Consider the following 23137-nt stretch of genomic DNA (forward strand, 5'->3'; position numbering starts at 1 on the left):
AAGGTTGGGCGCCTGATGCTATAACTCCCAAAACCACTGGAACTGCTGTGACTGCTGTTCCTGAGAAATCGGTTGGGAAGAGGGTTGGCTTAATATGTACTGCCACCCCTGGTGTTAACTGGCCCACCTCAGCGTCTAGCACACCTCCCAGCGTTCACCTTCATCGAATTGTTGTGCCTTCCTTTCGAAGCATATACTCTGATATTGTGACCATCAAATGACTTAGTTTTGTCCCAGCTGAACCAGTCCGATTTTCGGAAGAGTAATCCTAGTGGTGGAAATTTAATTCCCCAATCTGCAACTATTGATTCAGTTCCCTCCCAGGATTTTATGGGGGATCCCTTTGTTCCAGTCCCTGAACCCCAAGTTTGTGCAAACCTGACTTTGGGGGAAGGGGTTTTGAAATCTACAGTTCCTTTCCAGCAGCTTGCAGCGACCCCCCTAGCGACGCAGACTGTGAAAGATGCAAGCGTGTCCTGTCAGCCAAAAGCTGAGAGGCAAGAAGAGAAAGGGGAGCCAGCTCAGCCCAGCCAAGCCGCTGTGGAGAGTTTAGAGTCCTCTGCCATGGTGGGAGATTTGGCCGCGTTTGAAGTAAAGCAGAGATTTGGTCACTCTCTCCTAGGTCATTTAGAAACTGCGGAAAAGTCTCTTTGCACAATAGAGTTTACCCCTTTTGTGCCTGAAAAAGAGTTTTTCTATCCACACCTCAAGGACTTTAAAGACCCAGTCGATATGTTTATTGTTTTTCAAAAAAGGTTTTGTAATGCAAATGTTTGTGTGGAGAAGAAATGGGATTTGGTGGGTCTTTTACAGAACTTTAGTCCTAGGAAACAGTGTGGTTATGTTATGAGTAAAAGTGTTTTTAGGTTTGATTGGGATTCCATCCTACCCCACCTCTGTGTTCAAAATCTGTTAGGAATTTTGGTTGAGATTTACTCAAGGAGCCCAGAGTTTGTGTCAGACCAGCCAGCTTTTGGCAAGCTCCTATAAAATCCTTTGTCCATGCTCAGAGGGAGATGGGAGGGATTGGAAGAAGTTGAGTTAATTTTTTCTAAGTCATGGCCAGAACACCTTAAGCATGTGCAGAGAGCTTTGGCCCAATTGCAAGATGCAAACCTGACCCTTAAAATGTATAAATGTCAGTTTGCTCAAGGGGAAGTGAGTGATTTCGGATTTAGATTGGGCTTGGGAAACATCAAATCCCTGGGAGCAGAAATCCAGTGTGTACTGGAATGGCTCTTACACCAATTCAAGCAAGCCGCTGAGTTGTTAACACAAGCCCTTGTAAGTTTGTGGGTGATTCTAGCCCCTGACCAGCAACCTCCTTTTGAAATGCAAACCAATGCCAGTCAAATAGGATTAGGAGAAGCTTTGTTCCAAGGGGACAATGAGAGAAGTTGGCAACCTGTGGTGCACCTGAGCAAAGACATGACCCCAGAATTGGCCCTACTAAACATCTTCCAAGACAACAATGCCCATTTACACCACAAAGAACTCATAACCCACCTGCTCTCAGCAGCCAGAAACACCATGACCAGACACTGGAGAGACCTGTCAGGAGTAAGCATGGACCAATGGTACCAAATAGTATGGGAAACAGCCCTAGTAGAAAAATTAACTAATAAACTGAAACTGACACGGGGACAAACAGAAGAAGACACCTTCACCCCGGTATGGCTCCCCTTTATCACATACACAGCCCAACAGGACAATGACAATAATCCACCAACAGCATACAAATCAATATGGCTAACCTGATCCAAAACACACACCCACCTCACTCACACACGAAAACAAAGATCACCACAGCCAATCACAAACAAACAATCACACCCTAGGCCAACCCCAACCTCTCTCACCACCAAAGGAACACAAGTGAACAACACAAGCACGCTGACACCAGACAAATCTAGAAATATCTCTGCCACTTCTTGAAACAATCCAGTATTTTAATATTCTTTTGGAAGCCGCCCAGAGTGGCTAGGGAAGCCCAGCCAGATGGGCGGGGTATAAATTATTATTATTATATATTATTATTATTATTATTATTATTATTATTATTATTATTATTATTATAAACTGCTGTGCAAATATTGTTAAAACAGACAATTAAAACAATGCAAAACAATAAATTTAGAAACAATGTTGTAGTAAAGGGGCTCCGGCCACTCTCCCCTCCCTCACCTGCCCTTACCCTCCATGTGGGTCAGGTTTCTGGAACGGAGGCCAGCAGCCATTTACTTTTTGACAAAACAAAACGCCACAGAAATGGTAATGCTGCCACCACTCCGTCTCAGGGCACCCGGAGGCACAGTCCAAGGGAGAAGACTATGCTCCTTTGTGCCCCACTCTGCAAGCTGCTTCCACAGACTTGCAGGCAGAAATTCATCAGGTATAGCGTAACCAAGTAGTCAGGCGTTGGACCAATAAACATCCATCCCACCCCACCCCACCTACAAAAAATTCAAAAGAAAATTTTCAAGACATTTTAAAAGCACTCTGCACCCCTCCAGCAGTAACAGCAACTGTCCTAGTGAGGCCCGTCAGGCCCTGCCCTGGGCCAGGTGGTAAGTGGCAGGAAGGAGCAGGGCCCCCAGACCCTCACACGGGAGAGTCCTCCTGGGCAGAGGAGACAGAAGACAGAGAGTTTTTAGAGGAGGAAAACATGAAAAAAAATATTCTGAATCAAATGTTGGACTCAACTATTTAAAGCAGCAAAGCGGGTGGCTCCTGTCCACTTTGCTGCTTTAAAGCGAGCCTCAGAGGAGGGAAGGAAGGGGAACCATGGCTTATCTAAGTCCAGTTAATAATGCTGAGCCTGATTTTATATGGATCTCAAAGCCCTTGACATATATACATTATTAAGCCCGGGAGGAGGGAATCCGCTGCAGCCTCGAGCAGCGAAGAGGATCCATGGGTCCCCTTCTTCCCTCCTCCGTGGTTGCTTTGAAGCAGGAAAGTGGGAGAGGAGCTGCTTACACGAGTGTAAGCGGCTTCCCTCCCACTTTGCTGCTAGCGAAGAGGATCCATGGGTCCCCTCCTTCCCTCCTCCGTGGCTGCTTTGAAGCAGGAAAGTGGGAGAGGAGCTGCTTACACGGGTGTAAGCGGCTTCCCTCCCACTTTGCTGCTTCAAAGGGAGCCACGGAGGAGGGAGGGACCCACGGAATCCCCTTCCCTCCCTCCTCCCCGCCTCAGCTCAGCAGCCGCGGCTCTTGCTGGCTTTCCAATGAGCCGGAAGGAGGGACAGACCCGCCTCCCTGTAAAGCCAGCCAGAGCCGCAGACACACTCTACACAGCTCTTGCTTTAAAGGGAGAGCTGCGCAGAGCTTGTCGGCAGCAGCGGCTCTTGCCACCTTCGCTCCATAAGACGCCCAGACATTTCCCCTTACTTTTTAAGGGGGGGGGAAGTGCGTCCAATGGAGCGAAAAATACGGTACTATACCCAATTGCTGACACAGCTTGATTAACACAACTCAGCAGAACCTGCTATGTTTCACAGCTGTAAGAGTGGGTTTCGTTACTTGCCCTGGCCCTTAAAGACATACACAACTTGTGAAGCAACAATGAACCTTCACATTTTAAAGTGACCATTAAACAGTTTTATCCTATGCCTGTTTCTTTGTCCTCATTTGCTCTAACAGTTATCGGTTAAAAATAAATCAATCCTAACTGCTACTTTATTTATATGCTCTTTCTTTTTTTTTTATCCTGGTCTGTGACCATAATAAAGTTCATACAAGTAGGTTCCAGGGTTAGGTCCCCTGGCCATGGCAACCTAGACTTACCTCCATTTGTTGTTGCTGTCTAGTCGTCTCCGACTCTTCGTGACGCTATACTCAAGTCTTTAAACTTGTCCTGGCTCCTCACCTCCGTGCAACGTGAGAAACTCTGTCGCAACAGGTTGGCACACCTCTGCCCACCTCAGGATGCTGAGGAACTGAGGAACCTCAAACGGTCCCAAGCTCCGTTGCTAGGCAACGGCAGTTGGGAACATGGAATTCCCGGCCTCAGGGCCAAGGTTCTAGGAGAGTCCGTGTGGCCTAGTGGTTAGAAAATGTTAATGCCATGCAACACTAGGGTGATATATATATATATATTCTTTGAAATGTACAGTTTAATACTTTTTCTATTATTTGTATCCTGCTTTGCAGACTCTTGTTGTCTCCTAAAGAAGCTGACAGGATTGAACCCCTGTACTTACTTATGTGTTTGCCGTGTACATTTATGAACGTTTATTTTATATTTGGGACCTTTGAATTCTGAACTCTGAACTCTGGATTAATAACATTTTAGGAATCTTCCAGAACGGCTAATTCTATTGCTGGGAAGGACTCAGTGACAGACTGGGGTTTTAGGAGAGGGGTGGTATGGGGTTGGGGGCAGGTGAGATGGAGGTGCTTGGCAGTGGGTGTGTCGTATGCAGAAAGCATACTCTTCAATTCCCATGAACCATCTCCTTTCAGTTACTGGTTTCTTGGGCTTGGGGCTAAATCCATGATCGGTCAGAGAAAAATGAGCGGCGGCAGGAACCAGTCAAAGCAAGGCAGATCTTAATTTTACTGTTGCGACAGAGTTTCTCACCTTACATGTTGCATGGAGGTGAGGAGCCAAGACAAGTGTGTGTAACAACTTTTAAAGACTTGAGAAAATGCCAATAATTATAATAATAACTTACTTCTTATCCCCCCCCCCCAATCTGACTGGGTTTCCCTTAGCCCAGAGGTTTTGGACTTTCTTGAGTCCACGGCTCCCTTGACCAACTACATTCTTTCTGTGAGGCTCAGGAGCCCAGCTACGTCACCCCTTGCCAGTAGAGCTGGCAGCCTCTCGTCCTTTTTCTGACTCCTTTCCTTGTGGAGTGTTCCCTCTTCTCCTCTCCCCTCTCCTTCGGAGTCCTCTGGACAGCCGCAGGTGTTGCCCCTTCCCTAAAGAGAGCTGCCTCCTCACGCTGCCCCACAGGGGCCTGGGAAGCACCCCCTGGCCAGCTCCAGAGGCACCGTTCGCCTGGGGAGCTTATAGCCAGGGGTGCTGCAACAAACAGCTGCACAAGCCTTTGGGAGGCAGAGATGCCAGAAGGGATGGGGGGGGGGGAGAAAGAGGGACAGAGGCCAGTGTTACTCACGGCACCCTTGACCATCATTCAAGGCACCAAAGGGTGCCACAGAAACCGGGGCATATAAAAGCAGTTTGCCCCCAATTAAGTGAAAAGAAGCCTCCAGTTTTGACTTCGACTCCTGCGGTGCGCATGATCCAGCAACCAGAGGAAGATTGGGAAGCGGAACAGCAAAAATCAGGAACTAGGGAAAGCCCGGTCCCGGAGGGGAAGGGTGGGGCAGCTCCTGACGCTATAGCTTCCAAACCAGCTGTAGCCACTTCAAGTGCAGTTATTGTGGGACCTGTGAGTACTGGTGCTGCTCCAAGTGTGCCTGATGTGAAGTGGGCTAATTCAAAGTTTACAGCCCCCATTGAGATCAACGGAATTGCTGTGAACTCTTTCCGAGACACTGGGTCTGACATTACCAGTGTGCCCAGAGATTTGGTTTTGCCCATACAGATGCAGGCTAAACCCTTAAAGATTAGCCCCTATGGTGTGAATGAGATTTTTCAACCTACTGCCATTGTTCCAGTATCGTATAAGGGGTACTATGGAAACCACCTAATTATAGTACATGATCCTGGAGTGTGCAAAAGTCCTGTCCTGGTGCGGAACGATTGGGGATTTAAGGTTTACCAACAACAACTTGCGGTGAACTCTTTTTCCATCAAGGTCTTACCCACCCAGGTACAGGGGATGGGAAACTGGGGAACAACACCTCAAGGTTTGAGGGCTGAGGGAATGTTGGGCACCTGATGCTATAACTCCCAAAACCACTGGAAATGCTGTTCCTGAGAAATCGGTTGGGAAGAGGATGGCTTAATACGCACTCCCACCCCTGGTGTTAACTGGCCCACCTCAGTGTCTAGCACACCTCCCAGTCTTCACCTTCATCGAATTGTTGTGCCTTCCTTTCGAAGCATATACTCTGATATTGTGACCGTCAAATGACTTAGTTTTGTCCCAGCTGAACCAGTCCGATTTTCGGAAGAGTAATCCTAGTGGTGGAAATTTAATTCCCCAATCTGCAACTATTGATTCAGTTCCCTCCCAGGATTTTATGGGGGATCCCTTTGTTCCAGTCCCTGAACCCCAAGTTTGTGCAAACCTTACTTTGGGGGAAGGGGTTTTGAAATCTACAGTTCCTTTCCAGCAGCTTGCAGCGACCCCCCTAGCGACGCAGACTGTGAAAGATGCAAGCGTGTCCTGTCAGCCAAAAGCTGAGAGGCAAGAAGAGAAAGGGGGGGCAGCTCAGCCCAGCCAAGCCGCTGTGGAGAGTTTAGAGTCCTCTGCCATGGTGGGAGATTTGGCCGCGTTTGAAGTAAAGCAGAGATTTGGTCACTCTCTCCTAGGTCATTTAGAAACTGCGGAAAAGTCTCTTTGCACAATAGAGTTTACCCGTTTTGTGCCTGAAAAAGAGTTTTTCTATCCACAGCTCAAGGACTTTAAATGGAATACTCAGGATGAAACGGTGAAATCTGCTATGATTAAGTGGGCACAAGATGTTGGACATAACATTATGATGGCTGACTGGGAACAGTTATGGACCACAGGTATGAAGTTTACGGCATGTAATGCCTTAAGAGAGAATATTATGAAAATGATATACAGGTGGTACATGACACCAGTCAAGCTTGCAAAAATCTATCATTTGCCCGAGAATAAGTGTTGGAAATGTAAAGAAACTGAAGGTACATTCTTTCACCTTTGGTGGACGTGCCCAAGAATTAAGGCTTTCTGGGAGATGATATATAATGAAATGAAAAAGGTATTTAAATATACCTTTCTGAAGAAACCAGAGGCCTTTCTCCTGGGCATGGTCGGCCAATTGGTGCCAAAGAAGGATAGAACTTTCTTTATGTATGCCACAACAGCAGCAAGAATACTTATTGCAAAGTATTGGAAGACACAAGATCTACCTACCCTGGAAGAATGGCAGATGAAGGTGATGGACTATATGGAACTGGCGGAAATGACCGGCAGAATCCGAGACCAGGGAGAAGAGTCGGTGGAAGAAGATTGGAAGAAATTTAAAGACTATTTACAGAAATACTGCAAAATTAATGAATGTTAGAATGATGTTGGATTGAAATTAAGTGGTTTTCAGCAGTAATGTTATATAAAGATGTGCAAAAATGGATTGTTAACAGGTGATAATTTAAAGTTATAATATATTAAGATTAAAGACTAGGATAAAAACAAAGAGGGAAAGGATTTGCTGAACCAACTAATTGAACTGGATACAAAAAAGGGAGGTGTGAGGAGGTCTGGGGAACAAGCAAATGAAAGATAAGATACTGTAAGATTGAATTGTTTTTAACTGTTTTTACTTTGTATTTTTTCTTTTTCTTTTTTCCTTTTGTAATATTTTGAAAACTTGGATAAAAATCTTTCTTTTTTTAAAAAAAAAGGACTTTAAAGACCCAGTCGATATGTTTATTGTTTTTCGAAAAATGTTTTGTAATGCAAATGTTTGTGTGGAGAAAAAATGGGATTTGGTGGGTCTTTTACAGAACTTTAGTCCAAGGAAACAGTGTGGTTATGATATGAGTAAAAGTGTTTTCAGGTTTGATTGGGATTCCATCCTACCCCACCTCTGTGTTCAAAATCTGTTAGGAATTTTGGTTGAGATTTACTCAAGGAGCCCAGAGTTTGTGTCAGACCAGCCAGCTTTTGGCAAGCTCCTAGAAAATCCTTTGTCCATGCTCAGAGGGAGATGGGAGGGATTGGAAGAAGTTGAGTTAATTTTTTCTAAGTCATGGCCAGAACACCTTAAGCATGTGCAGAGAGCTTTGGCCCGATTGCAAGATGCAAACCTGACCGTTAAAATGTATAAATGTCAGTTTGCTCAAGGAGAAGTGAGTGATTTCGGATTTAGATTGGGCTTGGGAAACATCAAATCCCGGGGAGCAGAAATCCAGTGTGTACTGGAATGGCTCTTACACCAATTCAAGCAAGCCGCTGAGTTGTTAACACAAGCCCTTGTAAGTTTGTGGGTGATTCTAGCCCCTGACCAGCAACCTCCTTTTGAAATGCAAACCAATGCCAGTCAAATAGGATTAGGAGAAGCTTCGTTCCAACGGGACAATGAGAGAAGTTGGCAACCTGTGGTGCACCTGAGCAAAGAATTGTTGCCCCAAGAGAAAGACCATCCCACTGCTGAAGAAAAAGGTCTTTCTGATCTGGAAATAGTGACTCAAAGTTTTGAGAAAGGAGACTGGGCTGTAACTTTAAATCTTACCAGTCTCCCCCCTAAGCGAGTCGTTTACTCGCCTGGCCTTAGTACATCCGAGGCCAAGCTAAGTCCTGTGCTTTATTAAGAGAAATACCAAAAGGTGCCTAATTCTTTTAGAGAACATCATGCTAATACTGTGAAAATGTATGTGGAACTTGAATTTTCTTTGTTAACTCCTTTTGGAAGTCGAACACAGGTAGCCTTTGTGCACTTAGACTTAACAGTGTGCCTTTGTTTGTTTTTTAGTTCTTATCTGTTTTAATTATCAGTTTTTATCCATCCATTATCCGTGTTTAATCTTGTATTTTATTCAGATGTTTTTGTTGGCTACTTGCAGTTTAGTAGCGCTGCAGAGAGCTTGCTGGGGAGACCATGCATTAAAAAGGGACTACAAATAAAACTTAAACAAGGTTTTAATAACAAAAACAAACTCCTTATACACTAAACACATCAACAACAAACCAGACCCAACCACCAACCCATCCCCCGGGTAATGGGAGAGTGACCATAATAAAGTTCATACAAGTAGGTTCCAGGGTTAGGCTGGGGAAGACGGGGTATAAATAAAAATTATTATTATTATTATTGTTATATGAGAGATAGCTTTGGAAGGATTTGTAAGTGAAAAGAACTATTGGGAAAGGTTTTTCCTTCAACTGCAGAGTAAATAACTTGGGTCATTAAGAGGGTCAAGATGGCTTCAGGATTGCTCTGTGAACTCAAAGAAAGTGTCTCTTTTCCCCCGGGAATATTTTATAATTTTTGAATGGTGAAGGATTGTTTTTTCTCTAGGGTGCATGTCTGCTATGTGTGCACCTTCAGATTTGTGTAACACTCATGCCAACTTTGGTTGCCAAGTGCCTGCAAGCCCCCTACTGTGACACCATAAAATGCTTGCAGTTGTGTTTTTTTAAACCACGCCGGCAACTGCTCACCAGGAGCAGAACTGAGCAGCTTCTGTGAGTGAAGTGAAGAGCTGTTTCTCAGAAGGGGAAACCCTGGGAGAGACTAGGGTTCAAATCCCTCCTTACTCAGCTATGCAGCTCACTGGGTGACCTGGGGCCAGGTTGTGGGGATTAAATGAGAAGGCGAGAACTATGTATGTCATCTTGAGCTCCTTGGCGTAAAAGATGGGATATCAATGCAGACGCCCTCAGAAGGTGGTGGACTCTCCTTCTTTGGAGGTTTTTTATACACAAGAGGTTGGGTGGCCATTTGCAAGGGATTCTTTAATTGAATTCCTGTTTTGCAGGAGACTAGATGCACCGTGGGGGTTCTTTCCAAATCTACAATTCTATGATTTTGTTTAAGGGTCATTTTATTGATCAGATTGGAAACCCCTTCGGGACTACTCTGAGATGCCAAGTTGGATATAAGCGCCATAAATGACAAAAGAGATAGAAGCGGCAGCCTGTGAATGACCCCAGGCAGCTGGCAGAAGGCACATATCTCCAATGAACCAGACTGTCTTATGTGAGGATATCCACCCCAGCCTCCCTACGCCTCTGCAAGGAGAAGCCTTTTGCGGGGGCAACCGGGGGGGGGGGGGTCCCTTGCAAAAATCAGAAGTATTAATCACTTTGGCTTAGCTGAATATGTTAATCCCATATGGAGTCCTTAAGTAGGTCCGCTATCGGAAGGAGAAAATAACAGAGGCCAACCAGAGAATATTGAGAAGCAAAGCAGCTAGTGAGCCTGATCTTTATTAACTATTGCAACAGGTTGCTCACAGCCACACACAGAAGGCAGGAGAGACCCAGAAGAAAGGTGTGCAAACTCTTATATAGACTTTTGAAATTTCCACCCTGTACCTCAACCCCAATACATCATACATACATCACAGCAGAAGCGGCGGTCTACAACAAAATCTTGTCTGGCAGGAAACCTGTTGATGGGTTTACTTGGAGAGCCTGGCTATTCTTTTGTGATGATAAATACTTATGGTAATTCCTCACAGGCTCACCCTATTCGTACCCAAATGTGCCCTTAAGGCAGGATTTGTGAGCACAGAGACAATATCTGAGGTCACCGAAAGAGTGAAAATGGCTTTAGGACTGTTTTCCTATACTGCTTCAGACATTTTGTGTGTTTGTGTGAGTGTGCGCACGCATGTGCCTGCATCTGGTACATTTATGAACATTTATTTTATATCTTAGACCTTATAATCCTCATAACACTTTGATAAAATACATATTTTGTTATGTGCAAATGGCTTTAGATGCCTATTAGGTCCATAAATTACCATCTAGCATATATTCAACACCAAAAACAGTGACAATTTGTTGTTGATAAAGGACAGCTGGACATATAAGGGCCCCATTACCTTCAGTAGGTTAGGGCCTCATCAAACCTAAATCTGGCCCTGGGTGTGGAATAAGAAAGAAAAGACAGTGAAGAAGAAATGAGGCCAAGAGAAAAGACAGATGGAAAAATACCACCAGCAGCGGCAGGCAACTCCCTTGTTTTTCAAGCCAAACAAGAAAATGACTGAAGGGGGGGGGGGGGATATGAGTGAAAATACTGAGAATAGGAAAAGGAGATGGCAGAAGAAAAAGGAGATAAGAAAATGTGGCAAGCGGGTGTTGTAAACAAAAATTGCCCTTTTCCCTTATGGGGTATCCAAGAGCCCATCATATAGAGTCCTTAAGTGGGTTCCCTATTGGTAGGAGAAAATAACAGAGGCCAGCCAGAGAATATTGAGAAGCAAAGCAGCTAGTAAGCCTGATCTTTATAGATCTGTTGCAACAGGAGGAGGAGGAGGCACCCAGAAAAATGGCGTGCAAGGCCTTATAAAGACTTTTGAAATTGTCACCCTGTAGATCAAGACCATCCCCAGAAACACATCACAGAAAAGGCAGTCTAAACAGAAATTTGAATGTTGTTTTTCTCCTGTCCTTGTTTATCTCCTGTCTGGCAGGTTACTTGATTGGATTGCCTGGGGAGCCTGGCCGTTCTTTTGTAATAATAATAATAATAATAATAATAATAATAATAATAATAATAATAATAATATTGTTTATTTATACCCCGCCCTCCCTAGCCAAGGCGGCTAACAAGCAATAATAAAAATAAGTTGAATGAATACAACTTAAAAACAAGATTAAAATACAACATTAAAATATTGAAGTATTTAAATATTAAAATGTAGCCTCGTCGCAGGAGGAGAAAGGAAAAGAAAAAAGAAAGAGAGGGAGGGAGGGAATCAAATTGGCTCCAAGCCAAAGGCCAGGCAGAACAACCCTGTCTTACAGGCCCTGCGGAAAGAAATCAGATCCTGCAGGGCCCTGGTCTCATGAGACAGAGCATTCCACCAGACCGGAGCCAGAGTTGAGAAGGCCCTGGCTCTGGTTGAAGCCAATCTAACTTCCTTAGGGCCCGGGACCTCTAGGGTGTTGCTATATATATGGACCTTGAGGCTCTCCGTGGGGCATACCGGGAGAGGCGGTCCCGTAGGCCGTGAAGGGCCTAGGATAGTGATAAATTGTAGTGATAAATACTTAGTTCCTGGGCCATGTCACAGGCTCACACCTTATTCATATCTTAAATGTGCCCTTAAGACAGGATTTGTGAAGGAAAAGACAACGGGGAGGCTTTTCCATTTTCCTTTGACCTTGCAGAGAAAACATTTGGTCAGTTTGGGACAGTTTGGGAATCAAAATGGTTCCAGGTCGGTCTTCCTGTGCTGATCTATGTACGTGCTTGGTTGGTACACTTATGAACATTACCATATGTCTTAAGACCATAAAATTCCTATCACACGAGAGAGAAACCTACTCAAGGAAAGTCACTGGAAGTGGTGGAGGAAGAAGGGGGAAATAGAGAGAAAAGAAAAATGGTTTTGTGGAAGAGAAAGCAATGAAAAGAAAAGGAGAGCAAGAGGGAACAGATGGAAGCAAAATCACACCATCTAACTGCTAGGTCAGTTGGAATGTCTCCACTGGCAGCTGCAGCAACATGTTCTTCCCGAAGCAACACAGAACCTTGTGTGCACCTTCAAAGACCATTAAATGCATTGTGGCTTGAGGTTTCATGGACTAGAGTTGTGGTTTTAGCTGCAAGAGATACGGATAGGAAAACAGGAAGCTGCGTTGTAAAGGCATGGTGCCCATGTGAGCCTGAAGGCGTGGCACCACCCTCAGCCAACAGCCCAGCAGTGTCTGACAGCGCTCTTGTTTCCCATTTGGCTGGCTTTGCTTAGACCCATCTTGCATTTGTTTCAAAACTGCCAGCCTCAGGCGTGGGATCGTCCAGAAAGCAGGTGGAGCTGGCACATGGCGATGCCAGGAGCCAGTTCAAGATTCCAGAGGCGTTCGGTTAGATTGCCCGAGACAGGATGTTTGCATCGCTCCATCCGTCTCCCGTCATTCCCATGGCAACTGAGCGATGTGCAGACAGCGTCTGCAAAAGCCGGCATGAAGGAGGGCAAAAGTTAAGCTGCCCGTTTGGAAAAAACACACACTTATACCAGGATGGGACTCTTTTGCAATAAGCTTGCCAGCCTCTCCTTTTGTTCCCTTGTCAGATCACGCAAAAGCAATCCCCGGCTTGATTTGGTCACCAGGGGCTGGGGTGGTCGATTTAAACCCTGCTTCTCACAGCTGTTGCCATTTCACACACTCCTGCCTTTTCCTCTGCTATAGCCTGGCATGCAGGGGCTCCCGAAAGAGACCAAGATGAGCAAACCAGCCCATCGAGGAGGCTTGCAGGCGTGGGGGAAATGGCTGCTTCTCCTGAACGCTGCTGTCCCTGCAGTCTCCCCCATGCAGACAGGTAGGCTGAAACTTTAGCTCAGAACTTTCCAAACTTTTCCTTTCTTTTACATTTTTCTTTTGCAATTCAACAGTCACAATTTTTATTAAATTTCTGTTTTACATTTTAGAATATTCACTTAAACAACCTTAAAATATCAATGACTTCCCTTCCTCTCTTCCCATGGTTCATTTTGCACAACATAAATCCCTGCATATTTTATATAAACTAAACCATTCAGTAGTCCATTATTACATCCATCAAAGCTTATTTACACTGCTGAATTTATCTTAATGCTGCCCATGTTTTCAAGTGTACACAATTTTCCTCCATATATTCAATAAACATCTTTCCAATCTTCTCTAAATGTATGTTCTTCTTGTTCTCTTATATGTTAGATCCGCAATCTGCGCGTATTCCATCAGTTTAAGTTGCCATTCTTCTTTAGTTGGGACCTCTCTCGTTTTCCATTTTTGGGCTAACGAAACATGAGCCACAGTAGTGGCATACATAAATAGCCTTTTTTGACACCTGGGAATTTCCATCTGAGTTATCCCCAGGAAAAAGGATTCTGTTTTGTGTGTGTGTGTGTGTGTTTTTTTAAAGGAGCTTTCCAAACTTTTCAGGCTGGTGACACACTTTTTAGACATGCATCATTTTGCAACACAGTAATTCAGTTTTACTAACGAACCAGAGGTTAAACTAACCCCTTTCCAGTCCCAAGAGAAGCATTTGCACAAGACACTGCAGCCAGCACAGTAACCGGTCGCGACACAGAGTTTGGAAAGCTCTGCTTTAGCCGGTTCCTCAATTTCCTTCCCAGGCGATTTTGGATTGACATCTTGGCTTGGCCCCTAAATCTCTACCAGTGCTGTGTTTACTGCCCCAGGAGAGATAATAATCATGAGCTGAGAGTAGGACTGGGAGATATATCGTCCAAAGCTGGTTTGAAGTCCATATTGTGATAATGATTTCATAATTTTTGACCTGGCAATATATCATGAATCATGATTTGTGTGTGCGCTATGCTAGACGATGCAGGAAAAACTGTGAAGCCAGGCAATGCCTCTACATAGCTCCATCCTTATGACTACATTATTACATGAGCACTGTTCCACAGCATTTGATATTTTCATTTACATACATTCATTTGAAATAAGATGGGTTTATGAAGCAATTCTACACAGTTTGGTACCTCGCTTCATTTAAAGATTTTCAGAGACTTTGAGACTAAAGATTTCATTTTGTACTTGTTATGGTTTGAAGGAATTCTATAAAGATTGTCTATTGCGTATGTACATGGCCTAGACATTGCTGCCATCCTTATTTCAGGCATCATGATATATCATATATCACAGTGTTTACCTGGTGATATATCACGATGCTGAAAAGCAGCTATCGCCCAGTCCTAGTTGAGAGGTTCCCTGGAGATCATCTGGTCAAGTTGTGGTTCCAGAATGACCATTTCTAACAATTAAGCTGCAAAGTTTATTTGTTTTATTTACTTACTTATTTATTTAGTTTATATACCGTCCTTCTTTGTAAGATCTCAGGGCGGTTCACAGAATAAAATACAAGGTAAAAACACATATAAATAATTAAAACAGCTAAATAATAACCTGCCCCTCCATAATTATACGCCAACATAACAGCTACCTTGAACACTGTGTGGTTCAGAAGTGTTTGAAAACCTGTCTCCAGAGGCTGTTCTCACTCACTACTGGCAAGTTGGAATGAGCCAGTGACAAAATGCCCAAGTGAAATTTCCCAGAAGCTGGTGGTGGGTGGGTGGGGGGGGACCTATTGAGTACAGCCTCTCATTCTTCACACTAGGATGTATGGAAATTATGAGGCTGATGGGAAGAACTAGAGGGCCAGAATTCCTGGGTTTAATGTGCTGGCCGTTTTGTTGCTTCTGGGTAATGGTGAAAAGGAGTGAAATAAACGAGTGCCGGGTAATTGAGACAGCAGTTGACATTAGGCAACACAATAGAGTCTTGTGGCATTTTAAAGACCAAGAGATTTATAGTGGCATAAACTTATGTGGACTAAAGGAGAAGGGGTCTTTAGGCCACAAAGGTTTCCACTACCATAAATCTCTTTACCAACTTTAAATTGCCACAAAACAACCCTGTCCTCTGTTGCACTCGACAGCAGCAAGGCAACCATCCTCTGGGTGTTATTCGGGTTAAACAGGCTTCCTTTGGCCATCTCTGGGCCACCAATGAGCCCATGGTAATATGCTGGGTGTTGCAATTAGTAAATAATTTAAGCACGTGTGATAGTGTGCTCATTTAGCACGCTGATAAATGCTTGGTGAAGTCATCCATTTTCAAACAGCTGTGACAAGAACATTAGGCTGAACTCTCACTCGCCCCCCCAAATCTCTAGTAATTTCATTCTTAGAAGCAAAACGAAATAGCCAACGTTGCACCTTGTTGACTGCAAACTGCACACAGTTGTACACAAATTGTCATGGAGGATAGTTCTGTCTGGAGATTGGTACTAAATTAAGCTTCCACTTTCAGAGGCAGTATACCCCATAATATCATGTATGGGGAGGGGGGACAAAGGAAGAGGTGGAGAGGCTGCAGCCTCATGCCCTGATTATGAGCTTGAGTCATCTCTTGCCAGTAACCGAATGTTGAATGAGATGGACTAACCAGCTTTGAGGTGTAATAAACAAAATCTGCCCTTATTCCCTTATGGGGGACACAAGAGCCCTTATTGTAGGTTCTCCGTCGGTGTTCGGGGATCCAAGGTACGACTGTATAATGAATTGAAAAGGATGTTTAAAATAACTTTTGTAAAAAACAACAACCCAGAAGCTTTTCTTTTGGGAATTATAGTGACAGAACTACCTAAGCTGTACAGAAACTTATTCATGTATGCTACTACAGCGGGAAGAATGTAACTCGCCCCAAAATGGAAAGAAGCAGAAGTCCCAGCAAAGGAAGAATGGATACAAAAACTTGTGGAATACGCAGAAATGGTGGAACTTACCGGGAGAATAAGAAATCAAGACAACAAACCTTTTATAAAAGAATGGCAATAGTTTATTGAATATTTACAGATAAATTGTAAACAGATAAGAACATTGGCAGGATTATTGTAATGACTTGCAGTTTTATAAGAGTACAGTGGTACCTCGGGTTACAGACGCTTCAGGTTACAGACTCCGCTAACCCAGAAATAGTGCTTCAGGTTAAGAACTTTGCTTCAGGATGAGAACAGAAATCGTGCTCCAGCGACGCAGTGGCAGCGGGAGGCCCCATTAGCTAAAGTGGTACCTCAGGTTAAGAACAGTTTCAGGTTAAGAACGGACCTCCAGAATGAATTAAGTTCTTAACCCGAGGTACCACTGTATATATTTAAAGTAGATGAGTAAATGGGCAAAGTAAGTTAATTTGGATATGCAGAAGGTATTAAAAATAAATTTAAGGAACAGCAGAATGAAGAGGGGAAAGGAAGTCAAGTTTTGAAATGTTAAAATGATTGTAAAATTAGTGAAATGTATAAATCTGAAAAGTAATAATAATAATAATAATAATAATAATAATAATAATAATAATAATATAATGGATGGCTCTGGCCCGATCCAGAAGGTGGTTCTTCTATGTATGTCCTTGTGCCTTGCCAATGACTCTCCCTTTTCCTCTCCCTCTTGCCCAACAGTGAGCGTGGTCGATTTCTGCGGCCAGACCCTGCACGGGGATGGGATGGTGTTGACATCCCACCGAGACTCCCACCGTTACTACTTTGTAGTGGCCAGCACAGACTGCCAGCTGACCATGCAAGCGGCAACCCCCAAAGACAAGGTCCAGTTCCAGTTCCGCTTCTTCCTGGTGTACAGCATGGTGCGCTCGCCTTCCAGCACGCTGGCCAGCAACGACCACCCCACTCTGGCCCTTCCCAAGTCCAGAAGCGAGCGGGAGACCCCTGACCCTTCCTACGTGCAATTCTACGATGGCCAAAACCACACCGCGAAGCCCCTGGGGATGCCGCTGTGCGGGAAGGACATCCCACGGCCCGTCACCTCCACAGGCAACTTCCTCACCTTGAGGCTTGTGACTCGCGGCCAGCAACCTCGTGTCGACTTTGTTGGTGACTTCACCTCCGTTCGAACTGGTAAGGCAGGAAGCCGCTGCAAATGAGCTGAGCAATGCCGCTCTATCTTATTTTAATTTTATTTTATTGCATTTATATTCCACTGCTTCTCCAAAGAGCTCAAGGTGGTGTGTGCCTCCTCATTTAATCCTCCCAATCCTAGAAGGTAGGTGAGCAACTGGGCTCCAAGGTCACCCAGGGAGTTTCATGTTGCCCAGTGGGGGGATTTGAACTCTGGTCTCTCCTGGGTCCTAGTCCAACACTTGTAACCCTAAGGGTAAGGTGCAGGTGATGTGGACCACTGGGCTGCTGTCAGGGTAACGGGCGCTGTGGTCTAAACCACTGAGCTTCTTGGGCTTGCCGGTCAGAAGGTCAGCAGTTCAAATCCCAGCGACGGAGTGAGCTCCCATTGCTCTGTCCCAGCTCCTGCCAACCTAGCAGTTCGAAAGCACGCCAGTGCAAGTAGATAAATAGGTACCACTGTGGCAGGAAGGTAAACAGCGTTTCTGTGCACCCTGGTTCCCGTCATGGTGTTCTGTTGTGCCAAAAGTGGTTTAGTCCTGCTGGCCACATGACCCAGAAAGCTGTCTGTAGACAAACGCTGGCTCCCTCAGCCTGAAAGCGAGAAGAGTGCCACAACCCCATAGTCACCTTTGACTGGACTTAACCATCCAGGGGTCCTTTACCTGTACCTTTTTAAAAATTTCAATGCTGGTGTTAAATGCATTTTAACTATTGTTTTAAGCTAGTTTGGGAGGTACATTCTAGGCAGTGCTTTTTATCTAGGGATACTCAAAGGTACGCTGTACCAGCACCTCACTGTAACCACTTCGTGGTGAGTACTGGCCCCTTTTTTTCGATAAAAAAGCACTGATTACAGTGGTACCTTGGGTTACATACGCTTCAGGTTACATACGCTTCAGGTTACAGACTCCGCTAACCCAGAAATAGTACCTCGGGTTAAGAACTTTACCTCAGGATGAGAACAGAAATCGTGCGGCAGTGGTGCGGCAGCAGCAGGAGGCCCCATTAGCTAAAGTGGTGCTTCAGGTTAAGAACAGTTTCAGGTTAAGAACAGACCTCCAGAACGAATTAAGTTCTTAACCCGAGGTACCACTGTATAGGTACATTAAACAACAAGAACAGCAAAATCTGCCTTTCCCTCCCCTTGCAGGCTTGAACGCTTCGGCCTGCAGCACGGAGTCGTATTTTCCCTGCCACAATGGAAAATGCATCCCTCCCAGCCTAGTCTGCGATGGCAGCAGTGTCGATAACTGTGGGGATGGTACAGACCAGGCTGCCCAGTCCCCAGCCTGGTGCAAAGGTTGGTGGCTGTAGAAGGAAGAGGGTGTGTGTATGTGCTGTTATAAGTAAAAAAAAACAAAAAACCTGCTCCTTTTCCCTTATGGGGTACCCAAGAGCCCATATAGAGTCCCTTTGCAGGTTCTCTATCGGTAGGAGAAAATAATAGAGGCCAACCAGAGAATATTGAGAAGCAAAGCAGCTAGTAAGCCTGATCTTTATTGAACTGTTGCAACAGGGTGCTCCCCCACACGCAGGAGAGAGGAGGAAGACCCCAAACCATGCGCGCAAGCCCTTATATAGACATTTTAAATTGCCCGCCCTGGAGTCCAAGACCACCCCCAGAAACATCATACCTACATCACAGAAAATGCGGTCTACAACAGAAATCTGAGTGCATTGTTTTTATCATGTCTGCCAGGTTACCTGTTAATGGTCACTTGACTGGATTACCTGGGGATCCTGGACATTCTTTTGTTATGATAACTACTGGGCTCACACCCTATTCATATCTTAAAAGTGCCATTAAGACAGGATTTGTGAGCAAAGAGACAATGGGGAGAGTTTCCATTTTGACCTTGCAGAGAAATATTTGAGGCCAATTTGTTCAGGACTTTTTCTATGGGGTTTCAGACATGTGGTTTATATACAGTTATGAACATTTATTTTATATATTTATGACCTTAAAATTCTTATAACAGTGCCATTCCTTGCTCATGATCACTTTAAATAATGGGTGAGAAAGTGAGGCTGAATGCCTGAGCCTGATGGCTGCAGCGGCCCCTTAAGTTGTTAGGAAAGGGAGGAGGCTACGCCCCTCTGCTTTGGTTTCTCCGTGGCAGCACAGAGGCCACTACTGTTTTTGACTCTTTCTCCTTTTCAACTCCAGGCTCACCCACGCTCCTGCCGCCCTTGAATAATGCTGAGGCCTCTTCTGCAGTTAACGCCCTGCCAAGTCAGGTGACCTGCGCAGGACCCCAGGAAAGCCAGCTCCTGCCCCCAGGCCCTGCCACCTGGGACAAAACAGGTACAGCAGTACCATTGCTGGCAGGAATGAGGCCTTGTAAGAACTTGGTTGTTTATAGTGTGCCATTTGGGAACTCCCTGCCTGTTGATACCAAGCAGGTGGCTATCACTGTACTCTTTTCAGCTAAAACCACAGTTCTTTCTTACCTACAAAAGGCAATTCTATGTTGTTTGGCACAATGGCAACTCTTCAGCTCGCCCACTCACTCTAACCCCCACCCAAGTCTCCAGGTGCATACAGAAGGGAAAAAAAGCCTCATTCAAAGCATTTGAGGGTAACTCCCAGATCACCCTTATCTCCAGAGTGATAGTCAGACTATCTGTTATCAATCACCAAGTCAGCAGGAGCTAACAGGAAGACAGCCAAACTGCCATTCGTCTCCCCTGGAAATCTGCTAAAAACATTTAAAAAAAAAAATATTTATGCTTTTCAGGTCTACATTTCACTAATTTTACAATCATTTTAACATTTCAAAGCTTGACTGACTTCCTCCTCTTTCTGAGGTTCCTTGAATTTATTTTTAATATCTTCTGCATATCCAAATTAACTTAATTTGCCCATTTATTCATCTACTTTAAATATATACTGTTATAAAACTGCAGGTTATAATAACCATGCCAACGTTCTTATCTGTTTACAATTTATCTGTAAATGTTCAATAAACTATTTCCATTCTTTTATTAAAAAGTTTGTATTCTTGATTTCTCATTCTTCCGGCAAGTTTTGCCATTTTTGCATATTCCATAAGTTTTTGTGTCCATTCTTCCTTTGCTGGGACTTCTGCTTCTTTCCATTTGGGGGCGAGTAACATTTTTACCGCTGTAGTCACATACATGAATAAGTTTCTGTACAGCTTAGGTAGTTCTGCCCCTATAATTCCTGAAAGAAAAGCTTCTGGTTTGTTTTTGTTTTTTGCAAACATTATTTTAAACATCCTTTTCAATTCATTATTTATCATATATAAAACATTTTTGCATAGCTAAGCCTATCCACATGCTTATAAAGTTAAAGTGAATTTGAATCTCTTAGTATTTTAAATTTTTGTAGGTTTTATTGTTGTAATTTTTTGATTTTCTTGTTCTACCCTTTTTGTAAACTGCTCCGAGTTTTTCTTCACAGCCAAGCAGTGTCTGTGTTTTTTGAAATGAACAACAGTATCAAAATAGCACAGCTGGGGCAATGGTTTGCTGGGGAAGACGATTTGTTCCATTTTCCTGCAACTCACCAGGCTCCTTCTCCTCCTTCTGCAGACAAACGCAAACCTCTTTTTGCTTCGCTGGCTGCCATCCTGGGCGCTGCCTTCGTGTTCTGGTGCTGCTGGAATCCAGGCTGGTTCATCTGGAGGATGGGCGCTTGCAGGTACCTGCCCGGTTGCAATTCCGTCTGCGCTGCCTGCCACCTCTGCCCACGCAGCTGCACCCGCCGGGAGCCCCCCAAGGTCACCCCGCATGGAAGCACCGAGCCACCCGTGTGACTACGAGAGGGGGGGCAGGGTCACTGGCCCTTAGTTTTAGAAGAGCATGGGCCAGAAGGGGTGCAGCTGGTAGTGGAGGCATGATGGGGCTAAGCCAGGGGTAGGCAACCTAAGGCCCGGGGGCCGGATGCAGCCCAATTGCCTTCTAAATCTGGCCCATGGACGGTCCAGGAATCAGTGTGTTTTTACATGAGTAGAATGTGTCCTTTTATTTAAAAGGCATCTCTGGGTTATTTGTGGGGCCTGCCTGGTGCTTTTACAGGAGTACAGTGGTACCTCGGGTTAAGAACTTAATTCGTTCTGGAGGTCCGTTCTTAACCTGAAACTGTTCTTAACCTGAGGCACTACTTTAGCTAATGGGGCCTCCTACTGCTGCCGCCGTGCGATTTCTGTTCTCATCCTGAAGCAAAGTTCTTAACCCGAGGCACTATTTCTGGGATAGCGGAGTCTGTAACCTGAAGCGTATGTAACCCGAAGTACCACTGTAGAATGTTTCCTTTTATTTAAAATGCATCTCTGGGTTATTTGTGGGGCATAGGAATTCGTACTTCTTACTTCCCCCCAAAATATATAGTCCGGCCCCCCCATGGTCTGAGGGATGGTGGACCAGCCCACGGCTGAGAAAGGTTGCTGACCCCTGGGCTTATCAGACAGATGTACTATACTGGCTGATTTCCCACAAGGTGGCAGGAGATGCCTGCTTCTTTCCTCAGTGGGTTCAAACTAAGGCACTTGGCACCAGGCCTTGAGATACGCTCACATCCACACCATGCATTTAAGAACACAAGAAGAGCCTGCTGGATCAGGCCAACGGCCCATCTAGTCCACCATCCTGTTCTCACAGGGGCCGCCAAGATGCCTGTGGGGAACCTGCAACCAGAGCACAAGGATACCCTTTCTTCCTGTGCTTTCCAGCAACTGGAATTCTTAAGCATTCTCTGCCTCTGACCTCCATGAACTTGCCTGATCCTCTTTCGAAGCCTTCTAGATTCTTGGCCATCACTGCCTTCTGTGGGAGGGAGTTCTCAAAAAAGGAGCCTCATTTTAAAAGGGTATAGGATGTCAAACAGATCAACCAAAGTCCTGGTTAAAGAGGAAAGTTTTTGCCTGGCACCTAAAGGTGTATAATGAAGGCGCCAGGCGAACTTCCCTGGGGAGAGCATTCCACAGACGGGGAGCCACTGCAGAGAAGGCCCCGTTCTCGTGTTGCCACCCTCTGGACCTCTCGAGGAGGAGGCAAACGAAGAAGGGCCTCAGAAGATGATCTCAGGATCCGGGTAGGTTCATATGGGAAGAGGCGGTCCTTGAGGTATTGTGGTCCTGAGCCATTTAAGGCTTTATAGGTCAAAACCAGTACTTTGAATTGGGCCCGGAAACTAATTGGGAGCCAAGGCAGTTGGACCAAGATCGGTGTATTATGCTCAAACCATCTTGCTCTGGTGAGCAACCTGGCCACTGAATTCTGCACCAGCTGAATTTTCCGAACCATCTTCAGAGGCAGCCCTACCTATAACGCATTGCACTAATCTAACCTTGAAGTTACCAGAGCACAGACAACAGTAGTTAGGCTATCCCTGTCCAGATAGGGGCCAAATTTTCCAGCATTCAGGATGTGCAAGAGTTCTTGTGTCATATACCACTTGGGTTTCATGGAATCAACCAATTGCAATGCAGGAATCTCTGCTACAGCATCCTTGACAGATGGCAATCCAACCACTGCTTAAAATCTTCCAAGGAAGGAGAGTCCACCACCTTCCTCTGTCAAACAGCTCTTGGAACTGCACTTTTAAGGGAGCTTAGGAGACACGCCCCCCCCCTCACAAGAGCTAAGAGTCCCTAGGATTTTTTGGGGGGAAGTCATGACCATTCAAGTGGCCCAAAAACACTTTAAATGTTCGGTGTGTGGATGGGGTTTCTCTTTTGCTCTGGGCCTGAGATCTGGGCCTGTCAGCTTATGACAGGGGAAGGAAAGCCCGTGTTCATCTAGCTGACTTCCCACTGTAAAAAAGGAAAAAGACCCGAGTTGTGGAATCAAGTCAAAGGAGACCCACAGATGTTCCCTCTCTCGTTTTATATCGAGGCACCAAGTCAGGCACCTGTTCCACTGATGGTATCAGAAGACTGGGAATGACAAGCTTGGAAATGTGG

General features: G+C 45.0%; 1 protein-coding gene across 2 annotated transcripts; it reads left to right on the top strand.

Moving 5' to 3' along the window:
* The first annotated feature begins 12672 nt into the window (after positions 1–12672).
* Positions 12673–22008, top strand: LOC144328323 (low-density lipoprotein receptor class A domain-containing protein 2-like). Of its 2 annotated transcripts, XM_077931002.1 has the most exons (5): positions 12673–13100; positions 16755–17207; positions 18361–18510; positions 19378–19515; positions 20766–22008. In XM_077931002.1, exons 1-5 carry the CDS (start codon positions 12977–12979, stop codon positions 20987–20989), a joined length of 1089 nt encoding a protein of 362 aa, XP_077787128.1. In that variant the 5' UTR covers positions 12673–12976; the 3' UTR covers positions 20990–22008. The 2 variants fall into 2 exon arrangements, with proteins under 2 accessions (XP_077787128.1, XP_077787127.1); XM_077931001.1 differs by lacking the exon at positions 20766–22008 and having other exon boundaries at positions 19378–20167.
* Positions 22009–23137: the final 1129 nt, after the last annotated feature.

The sequence above is a fragment of the Podarcis muralis genome, chromosome 7 (genome assembly GCF_964188315.1).
Source record: "Podarcis muralis chromosome 7, rPodMur119.hap1.1, whole genome shotgun sequence".
Classification (NCBI taxonomy): domain Eukaryota; kingdom Metazoa; phylum Chordata; class Lepidosauria; order Squamata; family Lacertidae; genus Podarcis; species Podarcis muralis.